Source organism: Hypomesus transpacificus, chromosome 9, assembly GCF_021917145.1.
Source record: "Hypomesus transpacificus isolate Combined female chromosome 9, fHypTra1, whole genome shotgun sequence".
Lineage (NCBI taxonomy): Eukaryota > Metazoa > Chordata > Actinopteri > Osmeriformes > Osmeridae > Hypomesus > Hypomesus transpacificus.
In genome coordinates, this window is record NC_061068.1 from 1,260,618 (window position 1) to 1,281,478 (window position 20,861).

The window sequence follows — 20,861 nt, forward strand, 5'->3', positions numbered from 1 at the left end:
TCAGAGAATTCCTGACACCGCCTCTCCCTCGCTCTGTAGAGCAGGGGAATTCGTTCTTCAAGGACCGAGGCAGACATTTGTTGTGGAGCTAGGAGTAAGGGAGAGGTCCGCACAGACAGCTCGCTGTTTAAATGGGTGTAGCTGCCGTAATTCGTATTAGTTTTTAGTCCGGGTTCCAAAGCGTTCGGTTAATCTGCCACCGAATCCGTTATGTGATTTCCCTCGGCTCTGTGGCCTTTACTTTTTTCTTTTTTCTTTTCCGTTAACTTGATCTCCAATCTCATATAATAGAAAACACAAGGATTTTTATCCATTGCTATTTTAGTATTTTGAGGACATCGATACGCAAAGCGGTAGAGGACAGACGCTTCAACTTCGGCCATTCGAAGACAGACAGCAAATCACAGCCAGACCCAGAGGAGACGAGACGGAGACCTGACACCGTTGTCTGCCTTTGGCTGTCCAAAGAAGGGTCGCTTCGGACGACAGCGAGGCCGTTGGTGTCTATTTTCTCTCAAGGGAAGAGGATTTGAAGGGACAGACTTTACGGATTTAAAGCAGCTGAAACGGTCAGTTTCTTATTCATACATCTTTCGATCTTGTGAATCTGTGGTCGTGTCTATGTGGCATAACTGTTTCTTGGATCTACTGGTCGAGTCTGCTGCTTCTGTCAGTGAAAGTGTTCCATTTCTGAATAGAGAGAGAATTCAAGGAGAGCTTGAATTCTTTATCTCCTCGAAACGGATACAAATAACGAGTAAGGGATTGCTTACTCAAAGTCAGCAATATAACCGAGGCTTCACACGTCTATTGCTTCGGAAATTATGTGGGTTTGATTTAAGGCACCGGGTGAGTGTGTGCCATTGTAATTATCCGAGTCGTGCTATTACGGTAGCATAGCAAACTTGGCATATCCTTGTATGGACGGGGCAGACTCAGACTCAACCTTGGCTCCGAGCTCACAAGCAGCTCTCTTTGGCAAAGAAAGGGCACTCGTTGTAGTAGCCAGCTACCGATGCAGACCCATCGGACCGACGAGCCACTGGTTCGCTTTGACAGCTGCTGTAAACCAGTAGCTCGCTGGCCTTTCCTGACTTTGCCTAACAGGTGCATTATAAAAATATAAGCGGGGAGAACCGTTCAAAGAAAAACACGTCGAACAACAACATGAACATTCTGCTTAATTTGTAGGCTAATTAGACTAGAAGATTTCTTGAGCTTGTTCAGATAGTGTGTTTCTATCAAAAAAAGACATTTAAAACACAGATTTGTTTAGCTATATGGGCCTGCTGGATTTGAGTAATATTACTAATTTGTTTGTTAGCCTCATGCAACCCAATTGTAACTATAAATCGTCTTTTATTGAAGCGCATTTAGATCAAATGTCACAGCCTCTAGGAATTCACCCTTCGTCCTGACACCTACTCATGATTTCTTTGACGTGTTTTGGGTTTTGGAATGTGTGTGTGCTCGCGTACACTCACGCGCCTCCAGTGCCTTGCGTGTGGACGCCTTGGGGCCGCGAGGGTCCAACTTGGAGACTTTGTACCAAAACGAAATGAGAGAGGATTCATCGGATTACTTGCATCACTGCTCCTTTATAATGTTGTGCCGCAACGTAGCCGAGTGGCATTCCAGCCAGAAGCTAGCGGCCTATGTTCCCTGAAGAAAATAGATTATTTGTAATGGGCCGTGTAATGTTAACGGTGAACGGGTTTCTTTAATATTCCACTCACGCCCCGTTCTCCATGGATACGTTTTAAAGCTTTCAGTTGAGCATGTCTTCATTGAGCGAGCTCAGAAAGCTCTCTCGTTGTGGAGGACGGACTTACAATGAAGTCGTCCTTGTGATGTGTTCAAAAGACCAATCAGAGGATTGCGATGTCTTCTCAGAATGCAATGAAAATGTTGTCAAAATCTGTGTATTTTTCGACAAATGGACAACTAATATCTACGGTATGGCCTATCTAGCTCAATCTTCTATATAGATCAAGTTACATTCACAGAGTTTGGAAAGATAAACTTATCCAAGGTCTCTTTCTGCTTATAATTTCACACAAAACAACACATTGGCAGTCTAAGGTTAATATGTAAGTTCACTAGTGTTGAAGCTGTGGGAGAATTATCTCACCTCATGTCAACACCATGTATTTCTACCACCAGTAGCCTATCTCTTCCATAATAACACATTACAAAATCAGATCAGTTTGAAGACGGCTCATGGTGTTTCTCATTGCGACACAAGGAAGATCATCCAGTGCCTTCCTGTTCCCCAGTGTTCAGCTCTCCACATCGCCGTAAGCTAGCCCATCCGATGAGTGTGTTGGCCAGAGCTGACCTCCAGAGACGATGTGTATCCTGTCATGGGAGGTCAGCCTACAGGGCGTCACATATCGTCCAGGTTAGACCCAGGCTCTTCAGGTGACCAGCGAGGCGAGACATGCTCTCTAAACAACCACCCACTTCATTCCACTTTCCTTCCATCCTCTCTCCACCCCCCCTCCCCCATCCCTCCTCTCCTCTCCCCGCCCTCCCCTTCTACTTAGGTAAGGCTTGTTTATCTTAGTGTGTGTGTGTGAGTTCTCTGTGCTCCGCCTGTAGGCTCCTTGCTCGCTGTGCTGCAACACAGCTCCGTGGAGCAGCTCACACCTTAGCTGCCGCAGCCTAACCTAGATTTCCACTCCACCGTGAGTAAATAACCAGGGGTTGTCTTTTCCCCTGGCTGGGGGGAGGGGGGGAGGGATGGGGAGAGATGGAGGGGGGGAGAGGGGGAGGGAGAGGGAGGGGTCTCGGAGGGAGAGGGAGGACGAGGACGAGCTGAGTGTTTAATCTGTGCAGAACAGCTCTGGTGGTGAGGTGTTCCACAGTGGGGATTGGGGATGGTTGTTACAATAGTTCTCTGTGGTATTTCACTGTACGTGTGTGCCATGTTATGTGGAAGATGTGTTCTACAGTGTGGTTTACATATGCAGTTTACACTCTTCTGCTCCACTGGAACTATCCCCTCGAGTGGAAAATAAGCTGTAGAGCTTCTCCTGGTAACTGGTGACTCTCTCTTTACCCTCCTCACTCACTCACTCCCTCACTCCCTCACTCACTCTCTCTCTCTACACCCTCCTCACTCACTCCCTCACTCACTCACTCACTCACTCACTCACTCACTCACTCACTCACTCACTCTCTCTCTCTACACCCTCCTCACTCACTCCCTCTCTCTCTTTACCCTCCTCACTCACTCCCTCTCTCTCTCTACACCCTCCTCATTCACTCCCTCTCTCTCTCTACACCCTCCTCATTCACTCCCTCTCTCTCTCTACACCCTCCCTCCTCCCTCTCTCTCTACACCCTCCTCACTCACTCTCTCTCTCTACACCCTCCTCACTCACTCCCTCTCTCTCTTTACCCTCCTCACTCACTCACTCCCTCTCTCTCTCTACACCCTCCTCACTCACTCCCTCTCTCTCTCCACCCTCCTCACTCACTCCCTCTCTCTCTACACACCCTCCCTCCTCCCTCTCTCTATCCCTCTCTCAACAAGAGGCATCTAAGAGGGTTTGTTGAAGTTAGCCTAGCAACAACCCTCTCCCGCTCACCTCCACGACTTACGTATCATTATGGGACGTTTGTTGAGACACACACGCCTGGAAGACTGAGACGACGGTGGAAGCGGAAGGCTGTTGGTTTAGACCCGGGAGGCGTCTGGCTCTCTTATGTAGCTGTTCCCGGGCCCTGGCAGCTCATTGATTGTGTGGTTTATGACTCAGGGTAATCCTCTGTGATTATTAGCTCCTCTGATACCATAATTCTGGCTATAGATGAGTCTTCCCCTCAGCAGAGCGCAGGCCTGGAGCTCCCGCTTAACTAACACTGTGGAGGAGATCATGGCTGGAACAGGGATTGATCCCTGGGGCTCCTGTGGGATGCTGTTGGTGGAGGATGGTAATTGCAACACCATTAATATCTTAGGTTGAGCTCCTTGCGAGACCCTTGAGGATGTTTTAATACTCCGAGGACCGTCAACCCGCTGACGGTTAAAGCTGATTGGGTAGTTCAGGATTGCTTACTGTCTCGTTTTCCATGGTGGTCTTCAGTGTTCTGGCGTAGAACAAAGAGTGAATGAAGCTAAACATGAGGTTTGAGGGTTTTTGCTCAATGCTTGGGTATGGATCCGGAGGTTTTCACCCCATTCCAGACCTGGATCAATTTGAGAGAAAGGGAGAGTAGGCCTAAGTTCAATCCAATACGTTTAAATGTAAAAAAACCCGCTTGTTTTTTCTCCCTGCTGGATTGTCAGAGGCTGATGTGTAGGCTTCCTCTCAGTGAGACGAATCAAACCAAGATTCCACAGCCACACTACACAAACAAACACAGCCTGAGCTGGGCTAATGTTTGGCACGAGCGCTAGGGAAGTTAGCCCAACCAGTGGACCATACATCCCTCTGTGCAGCGCTTTCACGCCCCTTGACTCGGCGTCCGTAGCGGGGTCGCCCTGGCGCTTCCTGTCGGGGAACATGAAAGCCAGAGAGGCGTGGAGAGTGGGGGAGTTACCGTGATTAGACACGGAACATTAGCCCGCCATCACCGACCGGACAGTTTTATTAGATGGCGCGTTTTAGGTTGTTAGCCACCGCGACACGGAGCCAAATGTAGCCATTAGGCTAGCTAGCTGGGCGTACCTCAACTCCACAGGCAATACACAGGGGCCAGATAGAGAGATCAAAGACATGAAAGGAATTTGAAAGCAGGCCATGTTCATTTCTCTCAGTGTAGTCACAAATGTTCCATCGTATCTACCCTCAAGTATTTGCGAATACCAGAAGTGCCCTTCGCCGGTAGATGTTGAAATTGCTTGAGGACTCTGTTTGGTAAGGACAAACAGCTCCAGCCTCCAGCTGGCGTGTCGGGTTCAAAGACATAGGTGTGTGTAAATAGGGATGGTGAGGAAGATGGAGGGCGCGGGGGTAGATTGAGGGGAAAAGGCGTGGAGAGAGGGGGGGTTGAGGTCGAGGGGGGAAGGTGTGGAGGGAGGGCGGGAGGGTGAGGTCGAGGGGGAGGGCTGGGGAGGGTGGGGCGAGGTTGAGGGCGGGGGGGAGGTTGAGGGGGGAAGGCGTGGAGGGAGGGCGGGGGGAAGGTCGAGGGGGGAAGGTGTAGAGGGAGAGCGGGAGGGTGAGGTCGAGGGGGAGGGCTAGGGAGGGTGGGGCGAGGTTGAGGGTGGGGGGAGGTGGGGGGGGGGGAGGGTGGGGGGGGAGGTCGAGGGGGGAGGGTGGGAGGAGGATGGGGGGGAGGTTGAGGGTGGGGGTAGGTGGGGGGGGGGAAGGCGTGGAGGGAGGGCGGGGGGGAGGTCGTAGAGCATGGCTGTGCTACTTCTCACAGTTAAACAACTCTGGCTGTTTTCACACTGGCCTCAGTTTCTCTGAGCTGGGAGGTGAATGGATGACATTGTTTCTGGCATGGATCCTCTAGATGCCCTGCAAATACACACACACACACACGTACACTCCTGTACGCAAACACACACATAATTGTGCACTCCTGTGCACACACACACACGCAAACGCAGACAAAAAACATGCACTCCTGTTCTCACACACACACAAGCACATACACAAACGTGCACACACACACACACACACACATGCACACAGAGACAAACAAACTCACACAAGCACACACGTCAGTTCACACACTTGCAGTCACACTGACAAACAGCTTTTAAATTTAGGCTTTATTTTTTTCACATTTTACAAGGCGAGAATGTTGACACAGCATGCACCATTTTTCTCACTTGAAAGGGCTGCTGACAATAAGGTAAGAGAGGCCTTCAGGCCCTCTCCTCACTCAACTGACATACACACACACTCACACACACACTCACACACACGCTCATACACACACATGCTAGTATCTGTTAGCATTGATGAGTCATGGATCTCTGAAACCCAGGTGAAGGTTAAGGTGTGAGTGAGCAGGGGTGTTTTTTTTGGTCTGTGTGCATGTTTTATGTCTGTTCATGTGTGTGTCTCTGCACCCGTGTGTGTGTGAGTGTGTCGTTGCACCCGTGTGTGTGTGTGTGTGAGCCCGGGGCAATGCCAGGGCTCTCTCTTCAGTGCAGTTGACCCTGAGCACATCGGAAGCGATAAAACAGAAGGAAAAAAATGAAAGAGAAAGAAAACATTAGGAGGAGTAGAAGGTGTAGGAGGAGAGAGGAGGAGAGAGGAGGAGAGAGGAGGAGTAGAGAGGAGGAGAGAGGAGGAGAAGGTGTAGGAGGAGAGAGGAGGAGAGAGGAGGAGAAGGTGTAGGAGGAGAGAGGAGGAGAGAGGAGGAGGAGAGAGGAGAGAGGAGGAGAAGGTGTAGGAGGAGAGAGGAGGAGAGAGGAGGAGAAGGTGTAGGAGGAGAGAGGAGGAGAGAGGAGGAGAAGGTGTAGGAGGAGAGAGGAGGAGAGAGGAGGAGGAGAGAGGAGAGAGGAGGAGAAGGTGTAGGAGGAGAGAGGAGGAGAGAGGAGGAGAAGGTGTAGGAGGAGAGAGGAGGAGAAGGTGTAGGAGGAGAGAGGAGGAGAGAGGAGGAGAAGGTGTAGGAGGAGAGAGGAGTAGAAGGTGTAGGAGGAGAGAGGAGGAGAAGGTGTAGGAGGAGAGAGGAGGAGAGAGGAGGAGAAGGTGTAGGTGGAGAGAGGAGTAGAAGGTGTAGGAGGAGAGAGGAGGAGAAGGTGTAGGAGGAGAGAGGAGGAGAAGGTGTAGGAGGAGAGAGGAGGAGAAGGTGTAGAGAGGAAGAGAAGGTGTAGGAGGAGAGAGGAGGAGAGAGGAGGAGGAGGTGTAGGAGGAGAGGAGGAGAAGGTGTAGGAGGAGAGAGGAGGAGAAGGTGTAGGAGGAGAGAGGAGGAGAAGGTGTAGGAGGAGAGAGGAGGAGAAGGTGTAGGAGGAGAGAGGAGAAGGTGTAGGAGGAGAGAGGAGAAGGTGTAGGAGGAGAGAGGAGGAGAGAGGAGGAGAAGGTGTAGGAGTCAGAGGTATGTATTCGTAGGAGATGTTTTGCATCACAGGATAACCAGCTTTAGGATTTAGTGGACGACTCTTTTGGCCGACTTAGTCATGAAACCAGGTGTGTCTCAACCAGAGATGGCAAAAGTACACACATCCTTCACTCAAGTAGAAGTACAGATACTCATGTTTAAAAAGACTAAAAAAGTAACCATTACTACTACCTGTTTTAGTGCCTCACTGGTAACTGGACCTCACATCATATTGATACATTAATACACAAAGACACGATAGACGCGTTGGTCAGGAATCCTGTTTGACACCGAAGAAAAAGGAGTGAAAGTAAAAGGTTGTACAAATAAATAGTGAAGTAAAGTACTGATACCAGAAAAATCTAGAAAGTATTTGCTTCCCATCTCTGGTTACTACACACAAACACCTGCACCTTAACATACCGGCCCAGGATGTTTATAGAGAAGCCGATGTATTCCTCACGTGCCATGAGACAGTTCTTCACAACGGGCTCCTGAGCTGTAACGCAGTGCATTATGGGCCCGAGTGTCTGACGGCAGATCAAGAATTCACAGGTTCAAATCCCCCTTATCCCCACGGTACGTCGCCCTAGATAAAAGCTAAATAACTACATTATTTATGACAAAAACGGAAAAACTGACTCTTATCTACGTGTTAGCGTAGCACCTCCAGACATTACTACTCTAGCCTGGGTTAGGGCTAGCTCGGGGGAAGGTGGGCTCACCAGTGTTTACATTGCTCAGGGTTTCAAAGTAGAAAGGTTTAGGTCTTGCAGGGAATTCCAGGCTAATCTCCTAGGTAACTCTGACCCAGCTCCACAGAGAAGACTCCAGAAGCCATAACACACTGGCTACACAATGTGTTAGTTGTAACATTCTGATACAGACATGTTTTCATGCGGGGTGTTACTGTTCGTGTCGATATTCTGTTCTGAGTATAGTGTGTGTTCTATATGATAGCGGTCATGCTAACTGCCTGGAGAGACCTCAGATCTCTGGTTGGTTTGAGAGTGTGTGAGGTGACGTGTGTTTGTGTGTGTCTAGAGAGAGATTTCTCTGAGGAGTCTTGACAGTGTGTGATGTGTGTGTGTGTATTCAGTTATCAGAGCAGCGAGACACCAGGTGGGTTATCGGAGAAGGCAGGTCTGTCCTCCGTCATAACCTGCCCCGCCCTCACCCTCCACCCCCATTGACACCCACCATCCCTCCATCCACCCCCCATCCATCCCCCCACCCCCTCCAGCCATCTCCCCCCCAACCATCTCTCACCCACTCACCCTTCCCCCACCCCCTCACCCACCCATCCACCCTTCCATCCACCTGCCCTCCCACCAATCCCCTTTCCCCTCACCCCTCCGTCCCCCCCCCCCATCCATCCCCGCACCCTCCGTCCTATCCCCAAGCCTCCGGCCGTTCAAACAAACCAGGTGTGTTTGTGTCTGAAAGAGGGGAGATTTATGGAGTGATGAAAGCCAGGCGATTCTCAGCTTACATTCTTTGTCTCCTTCTGATGTTCTCTTCTGTTCGCGAACAACAGTGTAGGGAGGGAGTCGGCACGCACCCTCCCCCGCCCCCCCACCCTCCTCCTCCTTCTTCTTCGTGCTCTAAATGTTTTAAATGCATGAGTGGGAGTTTCAGCTCCGGATGGTTCTGAGAATATAAAAAGAGAGAATGGAGTGCAGAGAGAGAGGAGAGAGCAGAGGGAGAGAGGAGAGAAAGAGCGAGCAGAGGGCTAAGGCTATCTCTCCCCAGGCTGTCCGTTTCACTGTTCAGCACCATTGTCTTCACTCTGCTTGCTTTCTCTCCTGCGCCTGCAGATTAGCCAGCAACACCCTCCCTCTACTCCTCTTCTACCTCCTCTCTCCCCCTCCCCATCTCCCTCTCCTCCTCCACCTCCTCTCTATCCCTCTCCTCATCTCCCCCTCCTCCTTTCCCTCTACTCCTCCTCTTCCTCCACCTCTTTTTCCTTCTCCTCATCTCCCTCCCTCTCTCTGCCTCCCTCCCCCCCTCCTCCTTCGCTCCAAGCACACAAAATCTCTCCCCAGCTCACTCTCCGCGCTTCCTCCCCTCGTTACCCCCCCCACCACCTCCCTCCACCCTCCCTCCTCCACCCTCACTCCTCCACCCTCCCTGCTCCTCCCTCCCTGCTCCTCCCTCTCCCCCTTCTTTCAGTTCTTCAGATCAGTGACTTGAATGTGAGATGGTCAGATTCTCGCGCTCCGTAACAACTGCTCAACCGAGTCTGCTTTCCCTCTACCAGTCCCTCCCTCCCTTACCCCCCCCCCCCCCCCCACACACACGCACACACAGAGAGTCCGGCAGCACTCCTTCTCTCCGTCAGCAACAGCAGGCTCATCCTCCTCATCCGCAGCGTAAACATAATCAACACTGCTGTTGACTGTGTGGTGTGTGGAAGGCACCTCTGTGGAGGGCCGGGCAGAGTGCTCATCATGGAACCACAACACTCAGATCCCACACTTGCAGCTGTATCGTTATTAGATTTTAAAGAGGCGGCGTAGCGATGCCTGTTTTTGGTCACTCCAAGCTAACACTGTGTGTAGTGGAATTCTGGTAACCATCGCAAGCGTTTGAAGTACATAAAAGGCCACTGATGCAGCATCAAGACAGGTTGAAAAAAAAAAATTGTACGCTGACAAAGTTCATTTTCTAAACTGTTTTTCATTTTTGGGTAGGTTCAATCTGTTATTGTTGACACACAAGTCATGTCGTCGTTCTGGCTTTTCTCTCGCTCACGTAAAAACACACACTCCTCCCGGGCAGCTGCATACCTAACCCCAGTTGCCAGCCTTACCTCAACTACCTGAGTGAGGCCCCTAGTGCCCAGGAACAAGGACAAGCTAACAGGTGTTCAGGCCGTCCCAGAGACAGCGAGGGCCAGGCCGGATCAGGCAGGATCAGAGATCCATCCCTTCCACTCCCAGCAGCCTCACAGTCACCACTGGACTCCTGGTAGTGCTTCACTGTGACCTTGGCTCCGCCAGTACACTCTCCCTGCTCTGTAAGGTGTGAAGAGAGAGAGACAGAGAGAGTGAGAGACACAGAGAGGGAGGGAGAGGGAGGGGGAGAGAGGGGGAGAGAGGGGGAGAGAGGGGCAGAGAGGGGGAGAGAGGGAGACAGAGAGGGAGAGAGACGGGGGGAGAGAGAGGGAGAGAGACATAGAGACAGGAAGGGAGAGAGAGAGAGCGACAGAATGTGAAAATGAAAGAGTAAGATAGAGAGAATATGGGAGGGAGGGGATAGGGAGGGGACAGGAGGGAGGGAGGGAGGGATGAATTGAGTAATGAGAGTAGTAAGAGACCAGTAAAGGGATTCAGACAGAATGTGTTAAGGGAAATCTGAACAGAGAGAGAGGTGTGTGTGTGAGTGTGTTTGCAGGTCTGGCTGGTCCCTGATAAGAAAGTGAGATGAGAATGTTCTAGAGCTCAGGGGACACAGTGATGTATATCATTTTGCCTCATCATCTGTCTTCACTCACCACTGTACCAGACACACACACACATGCATACACACACACACACGCCCATGCACGCACACACACACACACACGCACACCCGTGCACACAACACTCACACACACACACACGCACACACTCACAGACCCACAGCATCACACACATAGACCCAGTGTGTGAGCAGGTTGTCCAGTGTCAGTGGGAGCTCCAGAGGAGCCTGCAGGAGGCTCAGTAACCTGCAGGATGCTCAGTAACCTGCAGGAGGCTCAGTAGCCTGCAGGAGGCTCAGTAACCTGCAGGAGGCTCAGTAACCTGCAGGATGCTCAGTAACCTGCAGGATGCTCAGTAACCTGCAGGAGGCTCAGTAACCTGCAGGAGGCTCAGTAACCTGCAGGATGCTCAGTAACCTGCAGGAGGCTCAGTAGCCTGCAGGAGGCTCAGTAACCTGCAGGAGGCTCAGTAACCTGCTGTCAAAGGACATCCAGCAGCTGACCAGATGGGATGTGTTGAGACAGACAGACAGACAGACAGACAGACAGACAGACAGACAGATAGACAGACAGACAGACAGACAGACAGACAGTCAGGGGGTCAGACAGTCAGGGGGTCAGACAGACAGACAGACAGACAGTCAGGGGGTCAGACAGACAGATAGACAGTCAGACAGACAGATAGACAGTCAGGGGGTCAGACAGACAGACAGGCAGGGGGTCAGACAGACAGACAGAAAGACAGTCAGGGGGTCAGACACAGTCAGGGGGTCAGACAGACAGACAGACGGACACACAGACAGGGCCAGAAGAGACAGGCCTAGAGACGAGGGTGAGGGTGAGGCTAGGGGCCTGGGTGAGGGTGTGGTTGTGGGTGGGCCTGGGTGAGGGTTAGGGTGAGGGTGTGGTTGTGGGTGGGCCTGGGTGAGGGTGAGGGTGTGATTGTGGGTGGGCCTGGGTGAGGGTGAGGGTGTGGTTGTGGGTGGGCCTGGGTGAGGGTGAGGGTGTGGTTGTGGGTGGGCCTGGGTGAGAGTGAGGGTGTGGTTGTGGGTGGGCCTGGGTGAGGGTGAGGGTGTGGTTGTGGGTGGGCCTGGGTGAGGGTGAGGGTGTGGTTGTGGGTGGGCCTGGGTGAGGGTGAGGGTGTGGTTGTGGGTGGGCCTGGGTGAGGGTGAGGGTGTGGTTGTGGGTGGGCCTGGGTGAGGGTGTGGTTGTGGGTGGGCCTGGGTGAGGGTGTGGGGTTTCTTCTCTGCCAGCTGTCACTGTTGTCGCCCCACACCCGTTATACCCAGCTGTCTTTCATTCTCCCTATCTCACTCTCTCTATCTATCTCTATCTCTATCGCTCTCTCTCTCTGTCGCTCTCTTTCACACACACAGACTTCACCAAACCAACTGCCCCCAGCTGTCATTCTGTGTCCGCCTCAACATTGAGCAGAAATGGCAGCAGCACAAACACACGCACACACACACACACACACAGACACACACAGACACACACACAGTATAGCTTTCCACTATATATTACAAGGACAAAATCTAATTCTTCAGACGACAGAATTCTCTCAGAAGCCTGAAGGCCGGTGAATGTTCAGTTACTGTGAGTGTGAGTGAGTGAGTGTGTGTGCGTGGGTGTGTGTGTGTGTGTGAGGGGAGGAGCCTGTGTGCGGCTCCATCCCTCTGTCTCTGTGAGGTGGACATGTTTAGCCAACACAGCCAGACAAACATTAGTGGAGCGTCATACAGCATGGCTGGCTGGATGTCATTAGAAAGCACCCCTCATAGTGACCAGAGCCTTCTGTGTCAACACACACCCCTGTTACTGCCACACACACACCCCTGTTACTGCCACACACACCCCCCTGTTACTGCCACACACACGCACGCACACATGCACACCCACACAAAGGATGCACAGATGCACAGGCACACACGTAAACAGGCACACACACAGGATGCCAAAACACACAGGCATGCGTACACACACACACAGTCCTATTTCCTCAGCCAGTGATTATGCTCCTGTTACACACACAAACACGTACACAAATTAGACAACACAAACAGAGTGAGTTGAGTGTATGTATTTGTATGATTATGTGTATCTGTGTTCATCTTTTGGCAGTTGTCAGACTAACTAGAATGTCATGATTATCAGCATGCGAGTTCGGACAAGGGCGCCCTCTGCCATCTTGATACGTGTGGGCTCTCAGGTCCTGGTCCTGGCCTGTTCCTGGCCTGTGTCTGGCCCTGGTCCTGGCCTGTTCCTGGCCTGTGTCTGGCCCTGGTCCTGGCCTGTTCCTGGCCTGTGTCTGGCCCTGGTCCTGGCCTGTTCCTGGTCGTGGCCTGAGCAGGACACAGTGTGTCCGTGTCTGTAACTCTATCTCCCCAGCGCTCCGCAGAGAGAGAACGCACGGCGTGTCTAATTTTAGTCAGGCGTAATTATCCCGCGCCGCGCCACCTATGCATTCCTACTGAGGGCCTCCACTATAATTGCATTTCCCTCTCCTCTTGTTTTTTAATTTCTTTTCTTTCCTTTTTTTTTTTCTTCTTGCAGTGTTGCAGTTATAATTACAGATATATGGGAAGGGGAGGGAGGATGGGAGGGAGGGAGGGAGGGAGGGAGGGAGGCAGGGAGGGAGGGAGGGAGGGAGGGAGGGAGGGAGGGAGGCAGGCAGGCAGGCAGGCAGGGAGGGAGGGAGGGAGGGAGGGAGGGAGGGAGGCAGGGAGGGTAGCAGGGAGGGAGGCAGGGAGGGAGGGAGGGAGGCAGGGAGGGAGGCAGGGAGGGAGGGAGGGAGGCAGGGAGGGTAGCAGAGCCTCACGACACCCTTACGGCTCCTAACTGTAGCAGAGAAAGGGCTGACAGCTCGCTTTAACACTAATCACTCCGGACGCATGTTTGGCTGTGTTTGCAAAGAACCTCCCCAACTCCCACAACTGCTCCCCACAGCCCCGCTCGCTCGTTGGTTATTAAAGTGGGATTCGTTAGAGGAGAGCGAGGGGATCTGGGGTGAGGAACTGCACCTCAGCATGTTGTCGACATCTCTGACAAATGCACTCCAGAACAACATGACGGTTCAGCTGGAGACTGATCATCGACTTCACTTCCTGTTGATGCCTCTCTTCCTTTATGGGATCTCTCCCACCAGAACAAAGTGTTTCTCAGGTCAAGGGGAGAGTGTGTGGGCTTTGTCTGCTTAGCGGAAACCCAATCCTGTTGTGGAGATGCTGCTTGATAGCCAGGCCCACGCCCAGTGGACATTCTGGGGAACCTGAGATGTTTGATGTTGGAGGCCGAGCGAAGCGCATCCCAGCGTCCCACGGTCACTGGCGGGTCCCCGGGCAAGATGGCGGCCACACCCAGACCCCCGGTCAGGAACTGTGTTGTTCCGTGCCTGGCTGGTGTTTGCGCTCCAGTGGTGGGCGGGACCTGAGTGTTTGGTAGGGCAGGTTCCCTCTCTCGTATCAAAGCAGAGAGGAGGAGAAGGGACCGGAACTTTCCGCCAGGTCGCTGTTATTCTGCCACTCCTGTTTATTATCCATCCTCTCTGTGTTTGACTCCTCCATCTGTTTTGGAAAGTTCTGTGTTTTGATATCAGACAGAATATCCTCCCACTCTCTCTCTGTCTCTCACTCTATCTATCTCTGTCTCTCACTTTCTCTCTCTGTCTCTCACTCCATCTCTGTCTCTCGCTCTGTCTCTCTTTCTCTGTCTCTCTCTGTCTCTCACTTTCTCTCTCTGTCTCTCTCTCGCTCTCTGTCTCCCTCTCTCTCCCTCTCTCTCTCTCTCTCTATATATATATATATATATAATATATATTATATATCTGTCTCTCGCTTTGTCTCTCTCTCTCTGTCTCTCGCTCTGTCTTTCTTTGTCTCTCTCTCTCTGTGTCTCTTTTGCTGTCTGGCTCTCTCTCACTCTCGCCTCTTCCATCATTCTTCCGGCGTGTTCCAGGGTTGAGAGGCCCTAGCTGCTGGAACTATGTTTCCTGGCATGTGTGTATCCTCCTCCTCTCCACCTTATGTGCACACATATGGTGGCTGGGCCCTGGTTCACTGTAGCTAACCAGGCTGACCTGCTAGCGCCATTCTCACAGGTACTTCATTAGTCGTGCAGGGTGACCTGCCAGGTGTGTGATTGCAGGTTTGTGTGTGCCTAGATGTGTGTGTGTGTGTGTGTGTGTGTGTGTGTGTGTGTGTGTGTGTGTGTGTGAGCGTGAGCAAGAGAGTGTGAGAGTCAAATTGTGTGTGGGTATGTGTGTCTGTGCGTGTGTGTGTGTGTGTGTGTGAGCGAAAGAGATAGTCTGTGTGTGTGTGTGTGTGTGTGTGTGTGGTATGGGGCCTCCCCCGCGGTGTCGCCAGTCTGCCCAGACGTCAGGCTCAGCAGAGAATGTGACCGTTTTAGAACACTCCAGATCCTCTCGTCCTCTCTCCATGACAACGCCATAAATAGACCAATCAGCTGTGACTTTGGTTGGAGAGTGGGGGTTTGGAAGGGCACCCACATATTGCCTGACCCCGTTCAGACGGGGGTTTTGCTACTGGAAGGAATTCCAACACTCATTGGCAGTTCTGAGAAGTTTTACCACTGTCATTGGTTACAGGAAAGCTCCCAGTACTCTCATTGGCTGCTGGGGGTAATTATGGGCAGAATCAATCTATCCGTGGTGATCTTAACCGACCTAATGTGAGCTGCAGCAACAGTCTCCGCACACGGCTGTTTACGACACCCAGACTAGAGTTTCAGCTCTGCTGGTGGGCCTCGTGCCAGTCATCAGGGCTAAATCAAAGCAGCAGCTCTTGAAATAGAATAGTCCAATTCATCGTACCTTCCTGTTACCCCCCTGGTAGGAAGTGTATTTGCAGCACAGTGTCATTGTCTGGGAGCTGCAGTCTCAGTAGCTCTATAATTAATACGTGACATCATGCAGCCCTAGCAACAGCCTTTTATCTCTATCCCCCCAGCCCCCCAGCCCCCCAGATACTTAGCCCCCCGTAGCCCCCCAGACCTAGCCCAGGAGCCCCAGCCCTAGACGCTCAACCCCCTAGCCCCCTCAAGACCCAGTCTGAATGCCAGCCTCAGCCCCCAGCCTTAGCCCCCAGCCCCCAGCCTCACCCCTAGTCCAGTCTCAGGGCAGAGTAAAACAGGATGATGTGGGCTTCTAAAGATGGCCGCAGGGCTGGCGGGGTCTGCAAGGTGAACACAGATTTTTCTTTTCAGATACCTGAGGGTCAGGTGGTCTCCTCCCCATCTCTTCTCTGGAAAACACACAAGTCTGTGTGCTGCTGTTCCTGTAGAACGGATAAAGTTCCTGGAATTCAAACCGTGTTCTGTTTGACGCTCAGTGTGACAAAAAAACATTGACAGAGTCCTCATAACAACATGGCTGATGCCAGATTGGAGATTCTGTCTTTTGTTTTCTCACTTTGCTCTGTCATCATCACACATCTCGGTCCTCGCAGCCCGCGGCCGTCTGTTCCTGATTGGTTTTTCACAGTGTTGCCTCATCTAACATCACAGTTTCAGGCCAGAGACGGGGTTGGTAAACATGGGTTGGCTTGAGTGTGGGCTTGTTTGATTGTGTGTGTGTTTCTGTGCGTGTGTGTGTGTGTGTGTGTGTGTTTTTCAGTGATTCACTCTAATCCTGACCGATGGTCACAGCCTTTTATGGCGCTGGGTGGACAAAGGTGTCGCCATGGCGCCCCCGAAGCAGCTATGCCCTGTCGCCAGGAATCTGTCTGAGACTCTGCCTCTCCTAATCTCTCTCTCCTCTCTCTCTCTCTCTCTCTCTCTCTCTCTCTCTCTCTGTCTCTCTCTCTTTATCTCCCTCTTTCTGTTCTCTCTTTCTCTTCTCTCTTTCTCTTCTCTCTCTTTCTTTCTTTCTTTAGCTCCCTCTTTCTCTCTACCTTCTATCTCCCTCCCTCTGTCACTCTATCTTTATCTCTCTCTCTCTCTCTCCCCTCTCTCTCTCTCTCTCTCTCTCTCTCTCTCTCTCTCTCTCTCTCTCTCTCTCTCTCTCTCTCTCTCTCTCTCTCTGTCTCGTTCTTCCCTCTCCTCCCTCTCCATCTTCCTGTAGAGTGGCCGTCCAAGGGCCTCTTATCATTAGATTCAATCTCGTTACAAAAACGAGTTCAAAGTGTGTCGATACTTTACAACGTGTAAATGCTAATACACAGAGACGGCACGGCCATGAATGCAAACGATTGCACCACAGAACCGTCATTGTTCGCGCTTCACGTATTCCCACAAACGAGCGGTCCTAACAGGCTCCAGCTGGACCCAGAAGGGGGACAGTTCGCTGGGTTTTCAAGTGAGTTCTCGGGAGTGGCCAGTCCCAAACGCTGAGCCCACACTTCCAGCCTTCTGTGTTGAAGCAGGTATTGACTTCAGCTTTAACAATAGCAGCCTTGTCAGAGTGGAGCGTTCCTCATCTCGTCAGCCCGGAGGTTTCCATGGAGTTCTCTGGGTCCCGCTGTGTGTGGAACTGGCTCGCCGGCCCAGAACTGCCAGCTCATTAGGCCGACCGATGACAAGGCTTTCGGCGGTGTTGTTGTGGTGGTGGTTGTCGTCTGAAGTCTCGTTGCAGAGTCAGGGTGTTTCCCTGGGATACGGGTTGAGAGTGAGAGAGCGCCCCCTGGGGATGGACTGAGCGTGTCCCTGGGCGTTCTACCATGCCACAGCGTCAGACCAGCACCCTGCCCCACCTCTCCAGTTACCCCGACACCACCCGCAGGGACGGGGGCCAGCTTGTGGCCCTCAGGGGGGATTGTAAGAAGCTGGCCCCCTCCCCCTTCCTCCACCTTCCACCCAACCCCAAATCTACTCTCCCCTATCCACACCCCCCATCACTGCCAACTCTACACTCCCTTTCCACCCCCCCCCCCCCACCACCACCTCCTTATAAAGTCACAGCCAACTCTCTATGCACCCCCCCCCCCCTCCCTCCTTCACCTTCTTCCCAACCCCACATCTACTCTCCCCTATCCATCCCCCCCATCCCACCTCGCCATAAAGCAACAGCCAGCAAACACAGCCCCCCCCCCCCCACCTCCTGCAGCTCAGGGGCCTCTCTCTCCCCCATGAAAGAGGCAGCATGAATAACAAGCTCCAGCTCCAGCCAGGCCCCAGACAATAGAGCAGGCAGCCATTCATCTCTGCTGCTCCAGCGCCGCCGCTGGCCTGCCTGCTGACCCCCGGCCCCACCAGGCCCTCTCCCCCTCCCCCCCCCCCCTTTCTCCTGCATGGTCTCTCTCTCTATCTCTCTCTCTTTGTGTCTCTTTCCATCTCTCTCTCTCTCTCTCTCTCTCTCTCTCTCTCTCTCTCTCTCTCTCTCTTTGTCTCTCTTTTAATCTCTCTCTCTCTCTTTGTCTCTTTCTCTCTCTCTCTCTCTCTCTCTCTCTCTCTCTCTCTCTCTCTCTCTCTCTCTCTCTGTCTATCTTTCTGTCAATTTCCATCTCTCTCTCTTTCTTCCTCTCTCTTTCTCCAACCTTCTCCCTCTCTCTTTTAGTAATGGGCCAGGAAATTCAAAGTGAAGTGTGTGTGTTTGGGAGAAAAGGTGAGGTGATTGTGTGAGTGTGGGAAAGAGAGAGAGAGAGAGAAGAATGGACTGTGTGTGTGTGTGTGTGTGCGTGTGAAGGAGGGAGGGAGAAAGTTAATCAGTTTATCATACAGCCGTCTGATAATATGTATCCAGCACATAGTGAAGCCGTCGTTAGCATAGAAATGTGTGCGGAGATTTTGACGCATGCCGCGGCGACAGATCTGATGAGGCTAAATATTGACCGGTTTGATCCAGCCCACAGTCTTTGGTGTGTGATCAAACCCCCCCTAATGATTCCCCCTCTCTGTGGTTCACAGGTCTGAAAGGCCGCCCCAACAACGGCCGCCCCAACAACGGCCGCCCCAACCCTCTGAAGAGCTGTGACAACAGAACGGCGGAAGAGGAAAGAAAGGAGAAAAGAGAAGAGAAGAGAAGCAGGGGACACAAAAGCAGAGAGGAGGCCTCCCAGCGAGCGAGGAAGGAGGAGGAGGAGGAGCGAGCGAGCGGCTTTGTGGCTGAGCAGGGGTGCATGCGGAACCCTCACTCCAACTTCCTCTTTCTGTGTGAGTGACAGCGAACAAAGGCAGGAATGCGCAATAAACGGAGATGTGCTCTGAAGGAGGAGGGGGGCGCTGGGGGAGCCCCGGGCCCCAGGCCGAGGCTGGGCATGAGCAGGACTAGTGTGATGACTGTGCTGCTGGGGGTCCTGGTGGCCCTGTCGGGGGCCCGGGCCCAGAGTGCTGCCCAGGAAGACGTGGTGATCGTCGGGGAGGCGATGGGAGGAGGAGCCGGTCTTCTGGAAGCCTCCATGACCTCCTCCCTACTGATGGACCTGGAGGAAGCCGCCGTCGCCACGGACACCGCCGAGGCCCCGCCCCCGGCCGGGGCGACGGCCGCGCAGACGGCAGCTTTCCCAGACTCCTCAGCGGTGGTGGGCCGTGCGTTCCAGATGAAGCTTCCTGCCAAGATGTCCGATCACCCCGAGAGCAGCGCATTCAAGGTGAGACGCCTCCCCTACGAAACACGGTATCTCCGCCGAGTATCTCTAACAAGCCTCCGAATTCCATTTTCCAGGAGAGCTATTCCGTCCGATCGTTCTGACCTGTTCAATCGCGTAAACATCCCATAATAACGGAGTAGCAGGGCAGCAGTGCTCAGATGTGAGCTCCGCCTCCCTTCTCCCGACACGTTTCCTAAGTATCAGGTGTAGAGCCAGCGTGCAGACAAGCAGCTGGGAGTTGTCTAGGTGGTGATCAGAGAGCCAGTCAGTCGTCGAGTGAAACAGATGCCCCAGGATGAGTCATCATCATCAGGTACATGTTTTACCAGACGTAATGACAGAGTAGCCGAGCTGGAACGGCTCTTCTGGGCTCCACAGCCAGGAACACAATCATGTGTGTTATTATATGACGAGGGAAGCGGCGGGAAGATAGCGACTAGCCGGGCGTCACACGAACCTCCCACTTGTGTTCGGAGGAAGGAATTCCGTGCTTGCAACGGATGAAGCACCGATACATTGCAGTTTTGTACCCTTGGAAATACTCAAACAGAATTGTCAGTACTGAAACAACGTTTGAAACTGAAACCACCCCGTATGGTCATCGACATATACCATGAGAAAATGCTTTGTCCTGAGTATGAACAATGTTCCCGTCCCTGCAGTAAGATCTCCCAGCGCCCCCCCCCCCCCCCCACACACACACACACACACACACGCCCATCCACAGGAGCACAGGAGGGTGCAGGGAGCAGGCCTATCTGAGAGCAGTGTTGTCACCTGCATGAGGGAGCACTGGGTGACCCCAGGTGGGTCCCAGGACGGCCCCTTACGGCACCCCTGCTTCACCAGCTGCACAGAACACCAGTCAGCCTGGCAAGACACCTGCAGGTGGTTCCTGATGTGTGATGAACAGGGATCAGATGGCTGAGCGGTTAGTGAGTCGGACTATTAAGCAGAAGGTTGTTGGTTCGATTCCCGGACGTGCCAAATGACGTTGTGTCCTTGGGCAAGGCACTTCACCCTACTTGCCTCGGGGGGGAATGTCCTTAAATGTAAATGTAACATGCCCTGCCTATGTCACGTCTAAAGTACCGCACAAAACCCAATGTGTGCTCTGTGCTGTTGATGTACCTGATATGAGACCTGCGCTGTCTAGGAACGTCGTTTGTGATGTGGACATCAAGGAGGAGGATGGACATAGTCCTTCTTTGATGGGTCGCACACAACGACACCTGGTGTGTTGGTTTATCTGTGTGTGTTTGTCTGAACGTAGGGGCTCTCCGACCTTTCCCTCTCAGCCCCCTCCTCTCAAATCTCTTTTCTGCTCTGTCATACCCCGTCAGATCCACTTCACCCACTTCAACACAGCAGCTCCTTTGTGCCTGCTCGGAAAATCGGCCTTGACAGCTGTGCTGAAGAATGCTAACACCCAGCACTTCGCTTCTTCCCTCGCCTCTCTTTCTCTCTCGCAAAGCGCGGGAATATACAGTTGTTCCCACCCGAAATATGTAGGGGCTGCTAACTGATGATGTTGGTCACACTGTATGGAGGAATGTGTATGTGCGTGGGGCGGTGGGCTGTCGGGGGGGCGGTGGGGGGGGGGGGGTGGTTGTTGCAGAGAGGATGCGTGTCTGTGGTGGAGCAGAAGAAATGGCTACAGGGTTTTCTCTTCTTTTGGGAAGGAGAGGAGGGGGGAGTGGGTATAGGAGGGTAGGAGAGAGGGGTGCAGAAAGGATGACAGGAAGGCAGAGAGAAGGAGAGGAAGGGAGGGCAGAGAGGAGAGATTAGGAGAGGACTCGAAGGCATTCAAGGTTGTATGGAAGGTGGGAGAGCGATGAGTTAGCCTAGTTATGGCT

At 52.7% G+C, this 20,861-nt stretch overlaps 1 protein-coding gene across 1 annotated transcript in view; it reads left to right on the forward strand.

The window, feature by feature from the left end:
* Positions 1-20,861, forward strand: part of dag1 (dystroglycan 1) — a 30,912-nt gene continuing 10,051 nt past the window's right edge. Inside the window, exons 1-2 of the mRNA XM_047024679.1 lie at positions 1-569; positions 18,323-19,005. Coding sequence (XP_046880635.1) covers positions 18,595-19,005 — 411 coding nt within the window. The 5' untranslated portion in view covers positions 1-569; positions 18,323-18,594. The remainder of the gene's footprint in view (positions 570-18,322; positions 19,006-20,861) is intronic.